This window comes from Melanerpes formicivorus, unplaced genomic scaffold (genome assembly GCF_026170545.1).
Source record: "Melanerpes formicivorus ecotype bairdi unplaced genomic scaffold, bMelFor1.0.p_v2 SCAF_5, whole genome shotgun sequence".
Taxonomy (NCBI): Eukaryota; Metazoa; Chordata; class Aves; order Piciformes; family Picidae; genus Melanerpes; species Melanerpes formicivorus.
This window is the reverse complement of record NW_027142357.1, coordinates 30,155,013-30,174,850: the sequence shown is the minus strand read 5'-3', so window position 1 is coordinate 30,174,850 and position 19,838 is coordinate 30,155,013. Positions and strand designations below refer to the sequence as shown.

At 39.9% G+C, this 19,838-nt stretch overlaps 1 protein-coding gene across 1 annotated transcript in view; it reads right to left on the bottom strand.

Annotated features, from left to right (window-relative positions):
* SLC49A4 (solute carrier family 49 member 4) overlaps nt 1–19,838 on the bottom strand; it is a 75,008-nt gene that overhangs the window by 32,499 nt on the left and 22,671 nt on the right. The window contains exons 3-4 of the mRNA XM_068138993.1: nt 6,433–6,701; nt 468–597 (exon numbers count right to left, since the gene is read on the bottom strand). Coding sequence (XP_067995094.1) covers nt 468–597; nt 6,433–6,701 — 399 coding nt within the window. The remainder of the gene's footprint in view (nt 1–467; nt 598–6,432; nt 6,702–19,838) is intronic.

Below are 19,838 nucleotides of genomic sequence, written 5' to 3'. Positions count from 1 at the left end.
GCTCCCACAAGTTGAATGAAAGCAGCTGAATACCCTTTTGAACAGCAAGCAAACTTCAAATTCATTCCAATATAAGAAGAATGGAAGAAAGCAGTTTATTAGTCAGCTATTCCCAGTATTGTCACTTGTTATCTCACACCTAGCACTATGCACAGTACTAACACTCTTGTATAATCTGGTGTAAAAGCAGCATTGCATAAGAAAAGTCATGCTAACAGGATGACTAAAGAAGTGTTGCTGCTGAAGGACTCTGGTATGAAGGCTTGAGATATACCCAATGCTTTAAAATTTAATGTCTGCTTTTTAGCAGTTAGCATTCTTTTGTGTCTCAGCATTAATATTTAATTTTATTTTGTTTTGAAGTACTACAAATGAACTTGCTTGCTCAATGAGAGGATTATAGCACACTTGGGTTTATTTATTTAGGTGGTGAACTGCTGTAAAGTGGAAACCCAGTGAGGACATACCTTAAGAGCCTGCAAAAACTCCTCCTGTAGCTGAGCCGTTGACTCGCTGCAGCCACGCTGGGAGGGAATGGAGGGCGTGAGGGGAAGTAGGCCAATGCTGCAGAAAATATCAGGGAAACCATTCCAAATTCTAAAAAGGAGGGAAAACAAAAACAAAACAGAATAGATTTCAGCATCAAAAGACTTCTTTTGGTACAGCATTGTTCTCAGCCAGCCTCTGATACATAAATCCCGATACAAGTGCTTTACTGCTCTTGACAACAGAAGTCCGTAACTTCAGGGAAAATTTCTCCTCCCCAAACAAGATTTCAAACTGAGATGGAGAATCAATGAGATGAAGAAATCCTGACAGCCCATTCCAGTGACAGGAGCTGCAGAGAACAAGGCTCACACATGGGAAACTCAGTGATGCAAAAAGAAAGCTTTGGAGTTTTCTCTTTACAGAGAACTGCATTATGAAGATTTAGCCACGTTACCTTGCAATAGAAGTAATGCAGTGCAGGTAGCAGAGTATCAGGCACTTTAAACAGATGGGACTGTGGAAACCCCAGCCCATGGAATGACAATTACTTGGTGTACAGGATGATTAAGGCAAACAAAAGGGAAAGCAAGGCAGCATCTCTGACACAAATAGTATTACTTGTTGACAGAATATAAAGAGAAAAGTGTAGGTGCAGTCATGGCTCACAAACAGAAAGAGCACAGGTAATAGGGAGAAAAAAATGAAAGAATACAGATGTTTGCAGATTCTCCCCTTGTTCAGCAGCAGGTACTCCAGATCTTTGAAAAATTTCATAGCAGAAATGTGGACCTGAACTTGCAAAGTGATGAGCACTTCACAGAAAACACTCTGGAAGCCTTGTGATCAGACATGCTGAAGAAAAACAACTCTACCCACAGTCAGCCTAATTAATTTGGCTTATAGGCCTTTTACAATGTATATCATACTCTCCATAGTCCTCAGTCCTAACATTTCTCCTTATCCCCTTTGAAAACAAGAATCTTTGCTGCTGGAGAGAATAATGTATAGCTGAAGTGTGTTATCTTAAAAGAACCTGTGATCTTATAACAAAGAAGTGTTCACTGACACCACAAATAAATTCCAACAGAGCTGGATACTCAATTCCATTTGTTTTCAATTTTGTCCTCTTTTTTAATAAATCAATATGAACATGGCACTTTGCCAGCTCTTCTGCTAAACCAGAGCAAATAAATTCAAGAAACTGAAAAGTAAAAAACACTTAAGAGTCTACATGGATCAGCTTTCTTTTGAAGACAATGGGAATGTGGCAATGCTATCAAATACTAAAGAATTCATCTTGAATTATGTGGTGTCTCTTTCCCTCCTGTGGTTTAATTTAGTGTTTTGAGAATCATAGAATCAATAAGGTTGGAAAAGACCTCAGAGATCATCAAGTCCAACCTGTCATCCAACACCTCATGACTAACTAAACCATGGCACCAAGTATCATAGTATCAGTCAGGGTTGGAAGGGACCACAAGGATCATCTAGTTCCAAACCCCCTGACATGGGCAGGGACACCCTACACTAGATCAGCCTGGCCAGAGCCTCAGCCAGCCTGGTCTTAAACACCCCCAGGGATGGGGCCTCAACCACCTCCCTGGACAACCCATTCCAGGGCTTCACCACTCTCATGGGGAAGAACTTCCTCCTCACATCCAGCCTGAATCTCCCCACCTCCAGCTTCATTCCATTCCCCCTAGTCCTATCACTACCTGAGATGCTGAGAAGTCCTTCCCCAGCCTTCCTGTAGGCCCCCTTCAGATACTGGAAGGCCACAATTAGGTCACCTTGGAGCCTTCTCTTCTCCAGACTGAACAGCCCCAACTCCTTCAGTCTGTCCTCATAGGAGAGGTGCTCCTATGGGTCAAGGGCATTTTCACTAGACCTTCTCATCATATTTTCACTGCTCTTCAGGAAACAGATTAATTTCTATCTTTATGTACATCATCTTCAGGACCATGAGCACTAAATAAAGAATCAGCAATAACAGATCATCCCAGGATTAAAGAAAGGGATGAAATGCTTTGTCATTAAGGATAATACTAGACATGGAAGCAAGGCTGCAAAAAACAGTTTATTCCCTTCTGCATCTAGGTCTACATATAGGTTTAACAGGTATACATATGTATGGGTATATCCACACTTTAACCACATTAAAGAAAGATTTCAGACTGTAGACAGGTATAAACAACAAGAAGGTGATCACAAAAATCCATAAACTTTGTCCAGGGTGTTTAGTACTTAACTATACTGCAAGGTAAGGGCAATGGCTAGGTCTTTTTCTGAAGAATGTAGAATACATTGATAATTTTGTTAAGTCACAGTAATATTCTATATTTTATATCAGGTCCCCCCTTGGGGACTCTTCCATAGGTTGTCTCAAGATTCCTGCCAGTCAAATTGCTGGAGCAGGAGCAGTATAGTAACACTTCATTTTATTATTACTATTAAATTCAGCATGTAGTCTTTATAATGACTTCTTGCAACTCTTTAACATTTCCCAGTGTTATACTTTTTGTATGCACAACATGCCCAACAGAAAAGAGCAGAATTGGAAAGTTAAGCATCTCCCTCAATTGAAGAATAAGAGACCTCAGTGCCATTCTGGCTTTGTGTATCACTTTTGCATCTGTATCAGAAGTCCAAGTACTGTTAAACATAATCAATTTCTTGTATGTTGCACTGCTTCATTAGGAAGCCCACACCTCTATGTGCATCATCATTTACTCTACCAGACTAGCTAAAGAAAAATACATTCCCAGGACAAGTTTTACAATATAAGTAGGGAGTAAAAGTAAGCAAAAGAGAAAAGGTAAGAAATAGGTCAATACTGAGACAATGGAACTGCAGTCATGTCTGTAGGAGCCATTTGCTTCTCATAGCAAAACACTCAGAACTGCACAAGTCAGCATAAATCAGTGTGCAGAAACTCAGTTGTGTGCATCTCTTGTTGAGGAGTGAATCTGGAATACTTCACAAAGGCTGGGCACCATGCCACAATGACCAGTGTCAAAGTGGAGAGATGGCTGCATCTTAGCCTAGAAAATAGGCACCCACACCCTGATGCCTGTGTAAGCCCTAAACAGAAGAATTTCACAGAGGTACAAGCATCCTTGATATAAGATCTTCATATAGCCTATTCACAGCACCAAAACCTACCCAAACTCAGAAACTGTCCTCCTCCATTGTCCTGAAATGTAAAGGGGGAATGAATGCACTTTATACATGTGCCTTCCCCAACAAATAATGATTTAACATTGATATTTAGGAAAACATCTGGCTAAAAGATCTTGTAGCAGTCCAGACTAATTCAGGCTTCCTTGTGTAATTCAGGTAACACAATTCAACCCTGATTTGCTAAATCTGTACCATTTCAGCTGCAAACCAGAATGCGCAGCAACACAGACACAAAAAGAGCTCTTAGTCTGTGTTTGAGATAAAGAAACAGCAATTTATTAAAACACAGGAGACACTAGAGTTAACAGAGCAATTTCAGAATGAGTTTATAAGCAATTGCTTTGTAATCATGTTTGAGGTTAAATCCTTGGAAAATTACCACACTCTTGGCATGCTACTGATCTCAAGTTAACAGTTCACATCATTACCATCTTTCAAAAGTCATCACCTAACTTTTGGAGGATGCTTATCTAACACTACCTCACACAAAAGCAATAAGCTCCATCACAAACACAACTGTTAAGAATGCAGAGTGCTTACCCTGAGAAATTGGCTTTCCCTGCAGTATCTAAAACAAGTCATATCAAGACTGACCAGACCTGTTAAAGAAGCTGGGAAGTGGCACATTTGGGTCCAGCTCCTCATTCTGCTACATTCTGTATCATCACTTTTCCTAGTAATCTGCCATTTTGAGCTTCATTATCTATCCAACTGATTAAGGGGACAAACAGTACCTTACCACAACTATCAGATATTTTTTTGCTCTGCAGGTGAACAGAGCTGTACAACAAACCAACCTTCCTTCCACCTGGCATAACAGAGCATAGAGGAGTCAAACAGCAGGGACCTCACTCCTTTGGCTGTCCCTGGAAACAGAGCTAAGGTAAAACAGGGTGAATCCCACATGGGATTCAAAGCAACCACTTTGACAGTTCCTACCAGTTTTAAACCAGACGGATGCTTCGCTTGTGATTCACTGCAGGCCAGTAATGTTTGGGAACCAGCTTTTTCTTTGCCTGAACAGCAAGAGGTTGTAGCTCCTACTAAGACATAATCACAAGTGTAGCTGCACAAAGAAACCACCATTGTTCAAAGCATTTTGAAATCCTATGGAAGAACTACAGGTGCCCACAAAACACATTTCCTATGAAGCCTTGGGCCGCTGTAGATCACCTTACGCTGTGACCAGTGATGGGATGTTCCCAAACCCTTGCAGGCTGAAAAAGGCAGAAAGTGCCACACTGATACATGGGGTGGCCAAGACACAAATCTGAACCTCATTGGCAAGCAAGATCCACCCTAGTTTCTTAAGAAAATGCTTAGGAAAACCCCCCAGAAGAGCACAGAAGAGAGAGTGAATCTAAAATGGGCTGCTGAAACATTTCTAGTGCTATCACTTGAAATAGTGTCTTTAAGCACAAAACTGTACTTCCTTCAGGCAGTTGAATTCTTCTCTCTCCATGGTCAATCTGGAGGGGAAACACTAAAGCACTTCTCTAATTGCTAAATTTTTCTTCCTCTTATCTGCTGCTCCTCAGGACAGAAGCTGTTTTGCCTTCAGTTTTCCCTTTGTCACACTGGTAATTTTCATCCGCCATGAGACTTTAGAGTCTAACACCGTATTTACCGCTGAATAAGGCCTAACCAACCCCACATTTCCTTGTTGTTCCAACACATTTGAGTCCAGTTAAAAGTAGGTCACTAAAAAATACTTGCTGAAATAGTGATCCAACTTCTACTACATTCTTCAAAAGTAACTGTAAAGTGGCCTTCATCCAATTTCCATAAGAGTAAAGTCCAGGAATAAATGATCACAAATAGCTAACTCAATCCCATAAACCTGCATATAAACTACATAGTATATATACTTTTGGAAGACTCAGGGCTAACTCCTGGCTGAGTTTCAGAGGCTGCAATTGTAAGGGGTGAAAAATACAACCACATGTGCAACTGGCATAACATAGTAAAGTTCTGTTGCTTTTAATACTATACCAATTTATATCCATTAAGAATCAAACCACAGACTCTTAAGCCACTCGAGCAACTCTTTTTCCTTAAAGCTTGCTGCTCATTTTTTTAAGTGGCACAAAGAGCCATAGATGCCATTGCATGATAAAGAGAAAGGACAAAAGCAATCTGTTATATCAGTATACTTTTCACTTCATTAAGGTTGCTCACCACATAAGAATTGTGTGGGTTTTGTTAAAAATAAAATCTAAGGAGTTTTAATTTCAATCTTAAACACTAATAATCTAATCACATTTGAAAGGCATATGCAAGTCATAAATTAAGACTGATTTAATGCAGGAAAGAATTTAATGCTGGAAGCCTACTGGATTCCTATCCTTATGAAAACAAAGGGAAAAAAAAATTAATCCAACCTGCCAGAGACATTTTTAAAATGAAAATTCAAGAAGCAAAGACCAATCTGGAAGCTCAGGGAATGCATAAGCTCTCCTAGAAGACATTTCTCCTAAGATCAGCTGACACAAATAACAGAAATCCTTGATTTGGAATCCATCTGCACAAAAGGCTATTTTCAAATCTTTCCTACACAAAAGGAAAAAGCCCAACCCTTCTAATGGTACGTTTTGCCACTTCATTATTTTCCAGCAGCCAGTAACTGTCTTCTGAGCAGACCAGCCACTAGAGGGTAGTGGTTCACAAGTACCAAACACACGTGAAATTGTAAATTTTCTGTCATGTTTTTCCTTAAAAAAAAAAATAATAATGTTAAATTAAAAATTTCGTTTTAAACCACACCTGCATACAGCACAGCCTCGATGCGGTCCTTGATGTGTTCGGTGCTGCTCTGTGATACCAGTAGGTGGTGAGACGTTCCGTTAGGAGATGGCACAACAAGAGGTCCCACCAGAAAGGCACCAGCAGCACCCAGGTAATTGAGCAACGATGCGATGGCTGTTGCTGTGGCACGCTCATCTGGAGAAAACCAGGTGGTGGAGAGAAACGGCGCCGCGTTCATCACAGTCGGCCCCGCCAAGCCATTTAGCAGCTGCCCTCCGTGGATAAGCCTGGAACAGACAATAAAGCCTATAGTCATTTGGATTAAAATTGCTTGCCCTTTTTTTTCTTTAATTAGAAAAGCATGTAAGGTCGAGTGCTGAAGATGGAGTGAATGCACACAAAAAAATGAAAGTCCTGCGCTAAAAGAAGGATATTCTGCAAGCTAAAAGAAGCCCAAATGGACTGATTAAAGAATTCTGACCTACTCTGGGCTTATTAGCTCAGATAAAATGGAGAAGCAAATGTTCCCTTCAAAGTAGGAAAGGAAGAGCGAATAAAAGGGATTTTCTCTGTAGAAAAAAGGTATTATCATAGGATATAAAATTAGAAAAGGTGTAGTAGCAGGAAAGCTTTAAATTACAAATGTCTTAAACCTGACCCTTTGCCTGCATAAATCCCAACAGAAGATTCAAATTAGTTATGACAGATCCAAAATTGAAACACTTCAGCAAAACACTCTGCATATTTTTTCACTGCATTATTTATTTTTATTTACACACTCTCTGTGTTCTTACAGATGAGGAGGCTGGGCTGTTGAGGTTTCCAAGAGAATCGTCTTCTCCAGCAATCTGGCCATTCTCAACATACTGTTGAAACAGCCAAGCAAACCCACATTTTTCTCATTTTTCACACTCATTGGGATTTAACAGATAAGCCTGGTGACAGAAAAGAGACACAACTTCCAAGCAGTGAAGTCTCTGAAAGCTCTGGCTTAATATTAGTAGAATGAGCACATGCAGAAAGGACTTTGTGAAGGCTCTTCTACCCGTGGACGTCAGCCAGAAACCTTCCGCTTTGACTCTTCCAGAAAGTGATCAGCTGTGAAAGGCAAAAGCATTTTGGAATTTATAGAAAAACTTCATGGCTAAAAACCAGCTAGTGAGTCAAACAAAATGCTGCAACCCTCCCAAGTAGATCTGTCCATGGTGCAGTAAAATGGTGGCAGTGATGTTTTTTAATGGGTAGTGTTTTTCTAAGCATAGCAAGAACCCAGTGCTAGTGCTGCAAGACTTGAACTGTCAGACATCAAATGCCAGAGTCTCAAAGTGAGGAAACATAAGCTAGCATTTAGGCAGAGTTTCAAGCCATAAACGGCTGAATAATACACAGTGTAGCTGGAAACTTTTAAAGCACACAAAGGAACAAAATATGCAAAAGAGATGTTGACAGACTCTTTATCAAATTAACAAGGTAGACTGCAATAAAAAGGGATAAATGCTACTGATTCTCAGTGGAACAGAAATAAATTTTAAAACAACATTTATTAAAATATGCAGAAATAAAAAGCAAAAGCTGTTACATAGCATCTGAAGGAAATGCTTTCCATGCTGGGCCAGAAGCAGCATCCGCTCCCATCACATAATGAGGACAGATTTCATTACTATTTCTTCCTGATGTGCTTCAGATGGTGTGGTCAGGCCTTTTTAATGCTTGTTAAATTGGAGACTCCCAAAACCATAAAATTAAATAGGCCTAAATAAATAAAAACACTATCTAAATACTGTCCTGGTATAGTTTTCTGGGAGACACATTACATGAATCCCTTATGGTTACCCTCCAATCCAGCATACTTTGGACAATCTAAGGTAGCCCTTTCCACTTTGGTTATTTTCCTGCTACTTACCTGACTACAACAAATTCTTGTCAAACTGAACTGTTTCAGGGTATTTTCAGAGCTGTGCTACATCCTAGAAACAGCTGCATTTCAGGAGCAAGTGAAGTAACTACTCTAACACGTACAGCTTTTATTTTAGTACTTTCCCTTTCTCCAAAGTGAATTTAATGCTTAAATTGTGCTTGTGTCATTGTATGCTGTGAAGACTGTGTCACCACAAAATAACCTTCAGAACTATAGGTGCCATGTTAACACCTCTGTTAATTTACACTGCTATGATAATATTATTTTAATTCAAATACACCTACTCTGTGGAAATCCTAAGGGTAAAAAATTCTCACTAAAACCAGAAAAGCAGCACTGCAGCTCTTCTGCAGCACCTATAGGCATGCAGGCACTTCACCTGGTAGAAGAAGGGAAGTTTATAAAACAAATGAACAGTTTATATATTGTGAGAATTATACATACTCTTTTCATGTATTCACACTTCAGATTTAGATTATAGCTATCAAATTCTACCATCTGAATAAAGCTCTAACTAACCTTCATACTCAACAGAGAAACAGATGTTCACTTTACTTTGCAGATCCAGAGGGAGAAAGTAGTATCTTCATCCAGAATTTTGATTTTACATTACTTCTCTGTCATCTTTTGTCTCTGTATCTCTCTTCTGTTGGCATTCTCCTGGCTGCTCTCTCTCCTCCCTTGCCTTCCCTGGCATGCTGTCTGTTCCCACAATTTTGCTTCTCTATCTGCATTTTTAGTATTTACCAAGCTTGATAGGGTAGAGCACCTTTTATCTTCATGCTGCTTAATTTTAGGTCAACATTTTTGGGTTAATAAACACTAATTTCAGACTACATTGCCATTGATATAAAGACTACCTCAAATATGATGCATATGATACTAGTCTCAACCTCATTTTGTGTGTTTTTTAATACTGGCTTAATGAATTAAGCTACTTTTTCCTAAGAAATGGATTATTTGTGCTGTTCTCCCCCCACTCAAATCATTTCCCTAAAGAGGCAGGGATGAGAGGTTCAAAATACAATTCAGTGCGTTTACTAAGCTGCTAGTGCCAGAAACACACATAGCAGCTGCTCCATCTGACAGAGAAACACAACAGTACTGGTGGCTGTTTGCTGTTTGTTACAACTTCTTATCATCGCCGTGTTGGATTTGGGTCTCACAGCCCATAGGAGTCCACTCTTCTACAGCATTAGTGCAAAAAATTGCTCCAACACCAAGAGATACTTGTTTCTGTTACTCCTCAATTTCCTTCTTATTTATGCTGCTGAAAAGGTGCAATGAGCAACTGCATTTTTTTTCCTGGGACTATTTCAGTTTCATTCTGCACAAGATTTCTCTTCCTTGAGAATAGAACTTTAGCTCAGGACCCTACCCAGGCAGAAAACCATTTTCAGTCTTATTACACTACCAGAGTGATTTTAATCTGTTATTTATCCAGCTCTGCTCTGTTGTCAGATGCATTATTTATTCGATCATCATCTAATTATTTTCATGTATTAAAAACTAGAAAGGTATTGAGTTCAAATAATAGAAAATAACACAAGAGTTTCAGAAGGCTTTTTAATCATAATCATGAAAGAGAAAATTGAAAGAAAATGACAACCAGAAATTCATCCCTGACTTACAAAATAATTGATGACTGTCTACCATAAAGAAGCAGCAGAGGAGTAAACATCTATCCAAAATATCTTGCAACTAACCATTTCGGAAGTCAGGTGAAGGACTTGTTTTGAAATTTCAAGGGTTTTGAACAGCTGAACTCTGAAGTATTTAATTTATGATGCCCTGCCAAACTTCTAACTTGCAGATGAACACAAGCCCTTTGCAAAAAATGCAAATAAAATTTATTTGAGAACTGTCAGTATGTATGAGTGTGGCGAGTCATGTACCACAGCACTGGGGTAGTGGATAACAGATACATTAAATGTCTATCTATGTATAAGAAAACCAAACACAGATGTGCATCTCTTTGCACTAAATAAATATCATACATGTTCCTAACACCTCTGAATTGTAAAAAAAAGGTAGAGCAAGGGCTAGTTAAAATACAGTGAAGAAAAATCAGTGTTAAAATCAGAGGGAAAAAAAAACTCATTGTACTATACTGCCATCTCTTTTTCAAATTTTTGTCAAGTCACATTATAAATAACCTAAATTGTGTATTTTTCTTCACTTCCCTGAGAGAAGACTTTATGAGTTTTAAGAAGTAACCTGGTTCTTCACTCCCTGCTGTCACTATTGCAACGTCCTAACACGCAACAATAAAAATAAGCATGGGAGACTATAAATGCTGCAATTAGAATATCATTGAGCAAACTGGGTATGAAAAAAAAGTGACATTATATAGGAAAAAGGCTTTGATGATTGATGATAACACCATATAGTTAAGATGGGAAAGAGCTTCCATTTACAGTTGGCTTTATTTATTTTTTCCTCCCTGTAAGGGCTGAAACTTTTCATGCATGGTCACAGTCCTGTTGGGTATTGGATTTGTTAAGCTATTTAAAAGCTGCGTGCTACATAAACAACTTTCCTGTGTAAAAACTCCAGACATTTAGTGTTTCTACCACAGTATGTCTCATGTCTGTACTTAAGAGAATTTTAAATGAAAGAAAATCTCATTAGTTTCCATACTCAGATGGGAAAACCAAAGCAGCACTAGAGGGAAAATTACTCAAAGCGTTACTTTCAATAAAATGGGTTTAAACTGCAATATTAAAGTAAGTCTCCAAAGCTCAGGTCTAAGACATGTTAATGGAACTTGTCTTGGGAAGGCTAGAACTGGAGAATTATCAGCATTTTAACACTGATTATCAGAGTTAAAGCCTTTCCACCTTTTCTTTAGCAGGTAACAGAGGGCAAGAGCAAGACCAGCAATCCCAGTCCATTGCTCTAAACACAGGTTTTCTCTACCAGCCTCTGATGAGCTTCTGGTCAATTGGGAAATCACATTCTCCTATATCCTAGGAGAGAGCACAGCTCATCCTTCTGAACCTTGTGAAGACAAGGTTTTGGTGCAGATTTTTTTTCCTTAAATTTTTCATACTGGCTCCCATGACAATTGACCCCTTAGCCACTATTCAAACTTCTACACAAATGCAATGAAAAAAATTAGGTAATGCAGTTTTGTCACTGTTTAGCAAAGTAATAGGAGTAACAAATTTGCTGAGAAAGCTAGCCTACTACTGCATGAAGACAGCAGTGTGGCATGCCTATTAGTCTGGAGAAGTTTAGTAGATTAATTACTGATCCTAACAATTAACACAAAAAGGGATTCTGGATACAGAAATTAATGTTTTACAGAAATGGATGGCTTATTTTTCTTTCATAGGCCTGACATTATCCCTCACTGAAAGAAGTGGATGGTTCAACTCCTGCTAATTTGGAAGACAAATATGTTGATACAGCAATTAGCTCATTGTGGGAACTACTGGAAGCAAATGAAAGAGCCCCTTCCACTGGAGGACTTCAGAGCACTTTTCAAGTGCTATTGAATTTAGCCTTAGCACTACATGGCAACAAAGCAAACAAATGCCTCCAATTCTAGCGTCTGCATTGATGTATGATGCAAGTTGCTTGCCCAGAGAAAGGCATATGAAAAGATGTGGATTTATCCACATCATATATTAGGAGATTTATTATACCTTGGAGGTAACTGATACTAGTTTTGTAAAGAACTACTCCTGACTTTTCACAATCAAGTTACTAGAAAAGAACAGAGCTTTACCTTTACACTCAAAAATGAATAAAATAAAAGAACCCTCTATTAAGTAGAACCTTTTCAGGTACTTTTTAAGACAAAGACAGAATTAGGGATGTCAAAATCATCCTTTACAGAAATTAACTGCTACAGAGTACTGGGAGAACTCAATGCGAATGCTGTTCAGTTCATAACCCAAAGAGAATGCAGTAAGGCTCTATGTCTGGAAAAGGACTAGAAAGAAAAAGACCGCTGGGTAAAGCAATGAATTCATCTATTAAAAATAACATTCTGAAAGATGAATTTTGTGGAGCTGCACTTCCTTTCAATATTTTCATTAAATGATATATTTATACTACAAAAGCTTTATGCCTTCTGGATATTCATGGTTTGAGGCCATTAGCATTTTTTAGCTTGTTTTTGATGCATGGGACCATTGATATGTGGAATAATGTGAAGCCGTTTTTCCCCATCAGCAAGAAAAATTATTAGAAGCAGAAAGCCTGAGTCACTTCATGGCACATTATCTCCAGTAATAAAAGAAAGGGGGGGAAAAAGAAAATGAGAGAAAAATCTTAAAATATGTACTTTGACTATTTCCATCAGGAACTGGGCTCACGTTTCACCCCCAGTACAAACCATGGTCCCTGCATAGTCAGTCACATCATTATGTGAGCAGACTTGGAAAGGACCAGAGCATCTTCCAGGCATCACAGCCTTATACCTCTTCTCCTGCTCTTAGAGAAAATAGCAAATACATTTGCAATGGTCTAAAAAATGGTGATTTTCAGTTTGAAATTGAAAAGTACTGCAAAAACTGAGTTGCTCCAAAACTTTTATTATTGAGAGCTTGCCAAGAGAGAGACAAGGATTTGCACGGAGAGGAAGCAGCAATCTGAAGCCAAGACCCTGACGCATCTGTTAGACGTCCTGACACAGGAAAGGGATGGGGTGGGCGTACAGTACAACCTCTGACAGTACACTGACAAATTCACTCACAACTTCACATCATGGAAGCCAAGTTATTGTGTGCAGCCATCGCAGCTGTCACACAGCTGAGAAGAGGGTTTCTTCACTTACAGCTTTACACAAGTTTGAAGGAAAACAAAATCAAAGCTGCTTTTTTTTGCCTTTTTTATTTTAAATTAAAAATGGGGAGGTTTTGTTTCTCTCTTAATGCTAACACACTCCACCAACCCCTTATTAAAAGAAGACACTGTTAAAGCAACACTAATAAAAGACACACTCATCAAATATGAACAGATTCAAAATGAACAGCATTGCAATAAACACAAAGTAGGCAATTACAGTATGGGCTAATGAGGCAAAACAGACTGAAACTCGTTACCAGCAAGGGGCACCAGGACTGGCTGCTATCAGGACAGCCATCGGAGAAAGCTGATGGAGATTACTTAGTACAAGATAGGGCCTAACTAGGTTTTTTTAGTAAAACAGTAGGAGTGTACAGGAGTTACAACTAATTAGGAAATGAGATAAACAAGACTTCATTAAATATTCCTGAACAATTTTTCTTAGGCTACTGAAAGAGCAAGAGGGTGTTTTGATTATAATGCAGCAACTTCAATATAAATTCAATTAATGTGAATTATTTAAGGACAGAAATTAGCCAATAGATTACAAGTCAGAAGACTAAAGCAAAGAGCTTAGTATGATTAAAAACACTAAAAGCTTTCTACATTTGAGGATTATACCACCTGTCATTATATGAGAGCGAGCTAAATATCCCACAAAATATACATTCTCTTCCCTTCCAGCATAGGCCTTGTAGAAATGCTGCCCATTAAATACTGCTGCAACATCAAGCCCTTTCTGAGATTTCAGTTTCCTTCAATCTATCTACTGGATTTACACAGGGTCTGTAAATTGCTGATTCAGCAGCCACCCTCATTGCTGGGGGAGGCAGATGACAGCCACAGTGCTATGGCCAAAATCCAGCACAGGAGCAAGAGGAAAGAGTATTTATCATCAAAACCATCAAGCCACCTCCTTTTTCTACTAAGGCTGTTTCAGCTGAAGGAGACACCAGTTTGGCTGCCACAGGACGCACAGCTAGGGCAGTGGCAGGCAGGGGTACTGCGTAGCCAGAGGGACACTTAATCACCCACCAAAACCACTGCTACCATTGAAAAATAAGCAAAACATGAAAGAAAGTGGCAACAATCAGGAACAACTCATGAGACCTCTCATCTAAGGCAGTTTTAGAGCAAAAGTTAAAAACTGTCTACAAGGTAAAGCTCATGGAGGTAATAAAAATAAGCTAAACTGTTACATTACAGGGGTATAAAAATTAAACGCTCCTCACAAGAACCTACTTGTGGCTGATCCGTTTTCTTTCCTCCCCCCCCACTTACCTATTTTTCTGACACTATGGATTAACACAGCTCAGCCTTCCCCCAGCACTGCAGCCAAAGCAGAAACAAGCAAGTGCCAAGAAAGTGCTCCATCTTGACATCTTCCTTCTATGCTCACTGAGCTCCAGCATACAAACAGGTATATTTAGTCATCTTTTTTACTCTCAGAATCATGCTTTACATTAAATCCTTTTTTCATTCTTCTTCCCCAGGGAGCATGCAACATGCATCATTCTCCTACCATCCATCCTCTCCTAAAAGGCTCTTCTCATTCATTGGAATATTTCAATCCCTCTTCTCCACAGCTGCTCCAGTTAGGGATGTTTTTTTGAGCACAGAAGTGTGTTCACTATTGCCAGGGAATATGAGATTGCCAGGGATATGTCTGTCTGTTACTAGAATTATCTCTTCTGAGGTGCCCCTTCACATTTTTCAAGCATGAGAATGGTGGTTCATGGTCATTTTAGGATGAAGGAAGATAAATAATGAGATGATCCCATGTCACTGAATCATAGGACTGTTTTGGCTCAAAAAGACCTTCAAGACTGAGTCCAACCTTCACAACGGTTAGGGCTTTCAGGGATGAAAAAAGAGAAAATGTGCCACTCTAAAAAATAAGCCTAACAAGAATGAAACACAAATTAGGCTGCAACCAGCTAATAGAAACAAAGATGTGGTAAGAACTAATCTTCAAATACAACAAAAAGTTAACATCAATATATATAAGAATAGGCAAAGAACTTCAAAAATCTAAGGAAATAACCTCTTTGCAGGATCTACCAATTACCACTGTGTGTCCCATAAATCACTTGGTAAATAACTGCTCCTGTTTTCACTGTTGATCTACATATTATTGTTATGCTGGCATCTCAAGAAGTGTTTTAATAGTATTTATTGCCAAGGAACATCCTCTCATTGCCATGACTCAAGGTAGTCAATAACTGCTGCTCTGTTGTGAAATCTGACGTGAAGGCCAAACACCACCAGCCCACAGCATACTAAGTTCTAATAAATTGCATAATTAATATATTCAATACAAATGAGAAATTATGTTACATCTTTTTCCTCCATGCCTTTAATTATCCTGTCTTTCAACACATTTTAAGAAGTCTTACATCACCCAGCTGGTCTTAAAAGCCATAGATTTATGGCTATGGGCTGATTTAATCATTTATTTCCATCTTTCCTACATGTTTCAGCTTATACAGCATTTTGTCTACATTTATTATGTTACAACCATATAGGAGACCTAAAATGTATGTAAATCTATTCCTAAACACAGAATATTAGATAAACATGAGGTGTTGGGGTGGATGGGAACAATCCTGGGTTTTTTCTACTTAAAAAGTACATATAGTTTCCTACTAACATTAGTGTTCAGGATTAAATAATCCAACTTCAAAAGAGACCAATGAAAATATTCACTCAGTGTCAAGCAGTAGTCAAAACCAAAAGGACTGGACAAAATGCATGCAAAAAGCACTAGCAATGTTCTTGTAAACTTCAGGGATGGGAAGAAGGTACAAGTTGAGGACAATTTGATAACTTCTTTATGTTCTATATCATTTACATTAACTATGAACTTTAAAAAAAAAGGCATGGCAAGTAAGGTTTTCATAAACCTCATTTCATAAAACTTTCACATTTAGAATGCATAATGGCTGGGGTTTATTTTTAGAAGTCCAAGTCACTGCCACATGCAGAAGTGTGTGGCAAATAAGACAAATTCTTTTTTTATCTCCTTGTCTGAATGATACACACATAAACCTGACAGGTTAGTGGGCTGGGGAAGAAACCATGTAAGCATGAGCATGTGTGTACATGAGAGAGACTTTACTAGTCCATGTACAGGCTGGTTCCTCCATCTCACATGCAAGTCCATACTTCCACATTTCCACCATGCACTTCCATTTTGGCCTTCACTGAATTTATGCAGTTCTGGTGTGAATTCCCTGCACTGTTTTAGGTCACACTTCGATGAAGAAAGAAAGTCCACCATAAGGGACAGCTACTTCCCTCATACAAATTGTGCATACGTGGGGCATCAAATGAACTGAAAACAGAGGTAATGGTTTGTGTTTAAAACATGACTTGGAGAACTGGAGATAGCTTGCTGTTACATGTCAAAGCCAAGAAAATAATTACAGACTAGAAAGGAGCTTCAGACTGCACTTGGATATTACAGGTCTGTGTGAGATAAGGTGCACAAGGCAGTCAGGATTAAATGCCAGTCCTAGCAGTGATTTCTTCAAGACTGTGATTTCTCTGATAGGTGATGGGCTTTAGTAGCTCTCCTTAATGTTAAATTACAAGATCTTAGGGAGCAGAGACAGCTAAGAAGTAAAAAAAAAATAAATAAAAATCTCTAAATCTGGCAAATCTCATGAATGCTTTTGTAAGTTCATGTATCTTAACTCTGATGCAATTGTCCTATGGAAATCCTTCAGTATATTACTGCAGATTACCAAGGACTGAGGGAACACATTACAGAATATGCAAAAGCATTTAAAGAAATTCCAGTTACACTGGCTTCTAAAATACTCCAATATTAGCTTGTGTGTGATCTTGTCCATCTGACCGGCTCTATAATGTTCCAGCTGTCATGTTAATGCATATACACATTCAGAGTAAGTGCATAATTTAGTACTCTGCCAGTTGTTGCTAATGCATTAAGCAGCAATGCTCATCTCAAAAATATCGTTTTATTTGGTGTCATGCTTCAAGTAACTCATGAAAACTGGCCTGCAGTCTTAGTCCTCAAAACAGTGCAGGTTACCTGTTGTAGCTATGATAAGATTATGGATCATCTTGGGGCAATCATGGTGTACCTGCAGGATGGCCAAGGGAACAGGCCCAGCCAGCATGGATTTAGGCAGGGCAGGTCCTGCCTCTCCAACCTGATCTCCTTCTATGCCCAGGTGACTGCCTGGGGGATGTGGGGCAGGCTGTGGATGTGGTCTGCCTGGACCTCAGCAAGGCCTTTGACACCATCCCCCACAGCAAACTCCTGGCCAAGCTGTCAGACCACGGCTTGAACAGCAGCACTCTGCGATGGGTTAGGAACTGGCTGGAGGGCTGAGCCCAGAGAGTGGTGGTGAATGATGCCACATCCAGCTGGCAGCCAGTCACTAGTGGTGTCCCCCAGGGATCAGTGCTGGGCCCCATGCTCTTTAATGTCTTTATTGATGATCTAGATGAGGGGATTGAGTCCACCATTTGTAAGTTTGCAGACAGCACCAAGATGGGAGCAGGTGTTGATCTGTTCGGGAGTAGAAGGGCTCTGCAGAGGGACCTTGACAGGATGGACAGATGGGCAGAGTCCAACATGATGGCATTTAACAAGTCCAAGTGCTGGGTGTTGCACTTTGGTCACAACAACCCTATGAAGGGCTAACAGGCTGGAGTTGGAGTGGCTGGAGAGCAGCCAGGCAAAAAAGGACCTGGGGGTACTGGCTGATTGTAGGCTGAACATGAGCCAGCAGTGGGCCCAGGTGGCCAAGAGGGCCAATGGCATCATGGACTGCATCAGAAAGTGTGGCCAGCAAGAGCAGGGAAGTCATTGTGCCCCTGTACTCTGCACTGGTTAGGCCACACCTTGAGTACTGTGTCCAGCTCTGGGCCCCTCAGTTTAAGAAGGACATCGAGACACTCAAACATGTCCAGAGAAGGGCAACAAGGCTGGTGAGAAGTCTTGAGCACAAGCCCTACGAAGAGATGCTGAGGGAGCTGGGATTGTTTAGCCTGGAGAAGAAGAGGCTGAGGGGAGACCTTATTGCTGCCTACAACTACCTGAAAAGAGGTTGTAGCTGGGTGAGGGTCGGTCTCTTCTCCCAGACAACCAGCACCAGAACAAGAGGACACAGTCTCAAGCTGCACCACGGGAAGTTTAAGCTTGAGGTGAGGAGAAAGTTCTTCACAGAGAGAGTGATTGGCCATTGGAATGGGCTGCCCAGGGAGGTGGTGGAGTCACCAGTTCTGGAAGTGCTCAAAAAAGGATTTGATGTGGCACTTGAAGCAGTGGCTTAGTTAGTCGTGAGGTGTTGGATGATGGGTTGGACTTGGTGATCTCTGAGGTCTTTTCCAACCTTATTGATTCTATGAACATGTGGAAAGTCTCCTTCCCACTCCTTAAATGATACCTCACATCTAAATATGATTTACAGAATCATAGAATTGTTAGGATTGGAAAGGACCTCACGGATCATCTATTTCCAACCCCCCTGCCATGGGCAGGGACACCTCACACTAGATCAGGTTGCTCAGAGCCACATCCAGGCTGGTCTTAAAAACCTCCAGGGATGGGGCTTCCACCACCTCCCTGGGCAACCTGTTCCAGCTTCTCACCACTGTCACGGTGAAAAATTTCTTCCTAACACCCAACGTAAACCTACTCATTTCTATTTTTGTTCCATTTGGAAATTTCTTTTCAGGTTCTTAGTTGTTTTCCTTGCTTTGGTAAAGCCTAGAGCAGCACCAGTTTTTTGGCATAAATCACAAATTAAAAGCTACAAAATACACCATATTTCACACATTTAAGCCATCTGGTCCATTCAAGAGATACATATTTAATCCAAGATTGATCAGAATGGATGAACTGGATGCTAAGCACCTCTCAGCAGCTTGAGAAAAGGTAAAACAAGGGCACAGTGAGGACAGCTCTTCCTGGCTACCTTAACAGTATATTTTAACCTTTATAGGGTCACTGTGAAGAGTGACACAATATGGTTAGTTCAGCCTCCCCTGCTTATAAAAGTCTTTGAACATCACATTGAAATGGACAATGCTGGGCAACTCACACCAAGAACATCTTGAGTGCCCCCTTATATGCTCATTAAGCACCCCCTACTACACTGCCCTTAAGTTTACTAGCCTATTCATTACATACTAGCTTCTCAGCCCTGACTAGGACTGGTTTTACAATCAAGGTGTTTATTACATTCCTAGTCCTCTCCCGAAGCCTTCTCCTTTGTTTTACCCATGGCATCCAGTCATATGCCTTCTACTTCACACCAGAAATTTTCTTTCTCAACTTAAAGGTTCCCAAGAACTTGCTGCAACAGTACAAGGATTGTCTGGAAGCTGACTAGAATTCAAGGCAGGGGGTGGGGAACAACCCAAACTCAAAACCTTTTATAAGTTCTGTTCTTAGTGCAAACATAACTAGCAAAGAGTTAGTGCTACTGCTGTTTTTAAAGAAGTAGCAGAAAAATGTGGCAATGCCTGTACTCCCTCCTCCTTAAGCATGAGAGGCAGAAGAAACTGATTAAATGATCCATACTCCCTGGCTGTACAAAATGAGTACGACTCCAATGGGATAACTGAATTGTGGGGACTGTGTGATTTTTAGGAGGGAATCTTCTGCTATCACAAACTCTTAAATTCCATTTGTACAGAAGGCATTCATTTCAGCCACGGAGAAAGCACTACT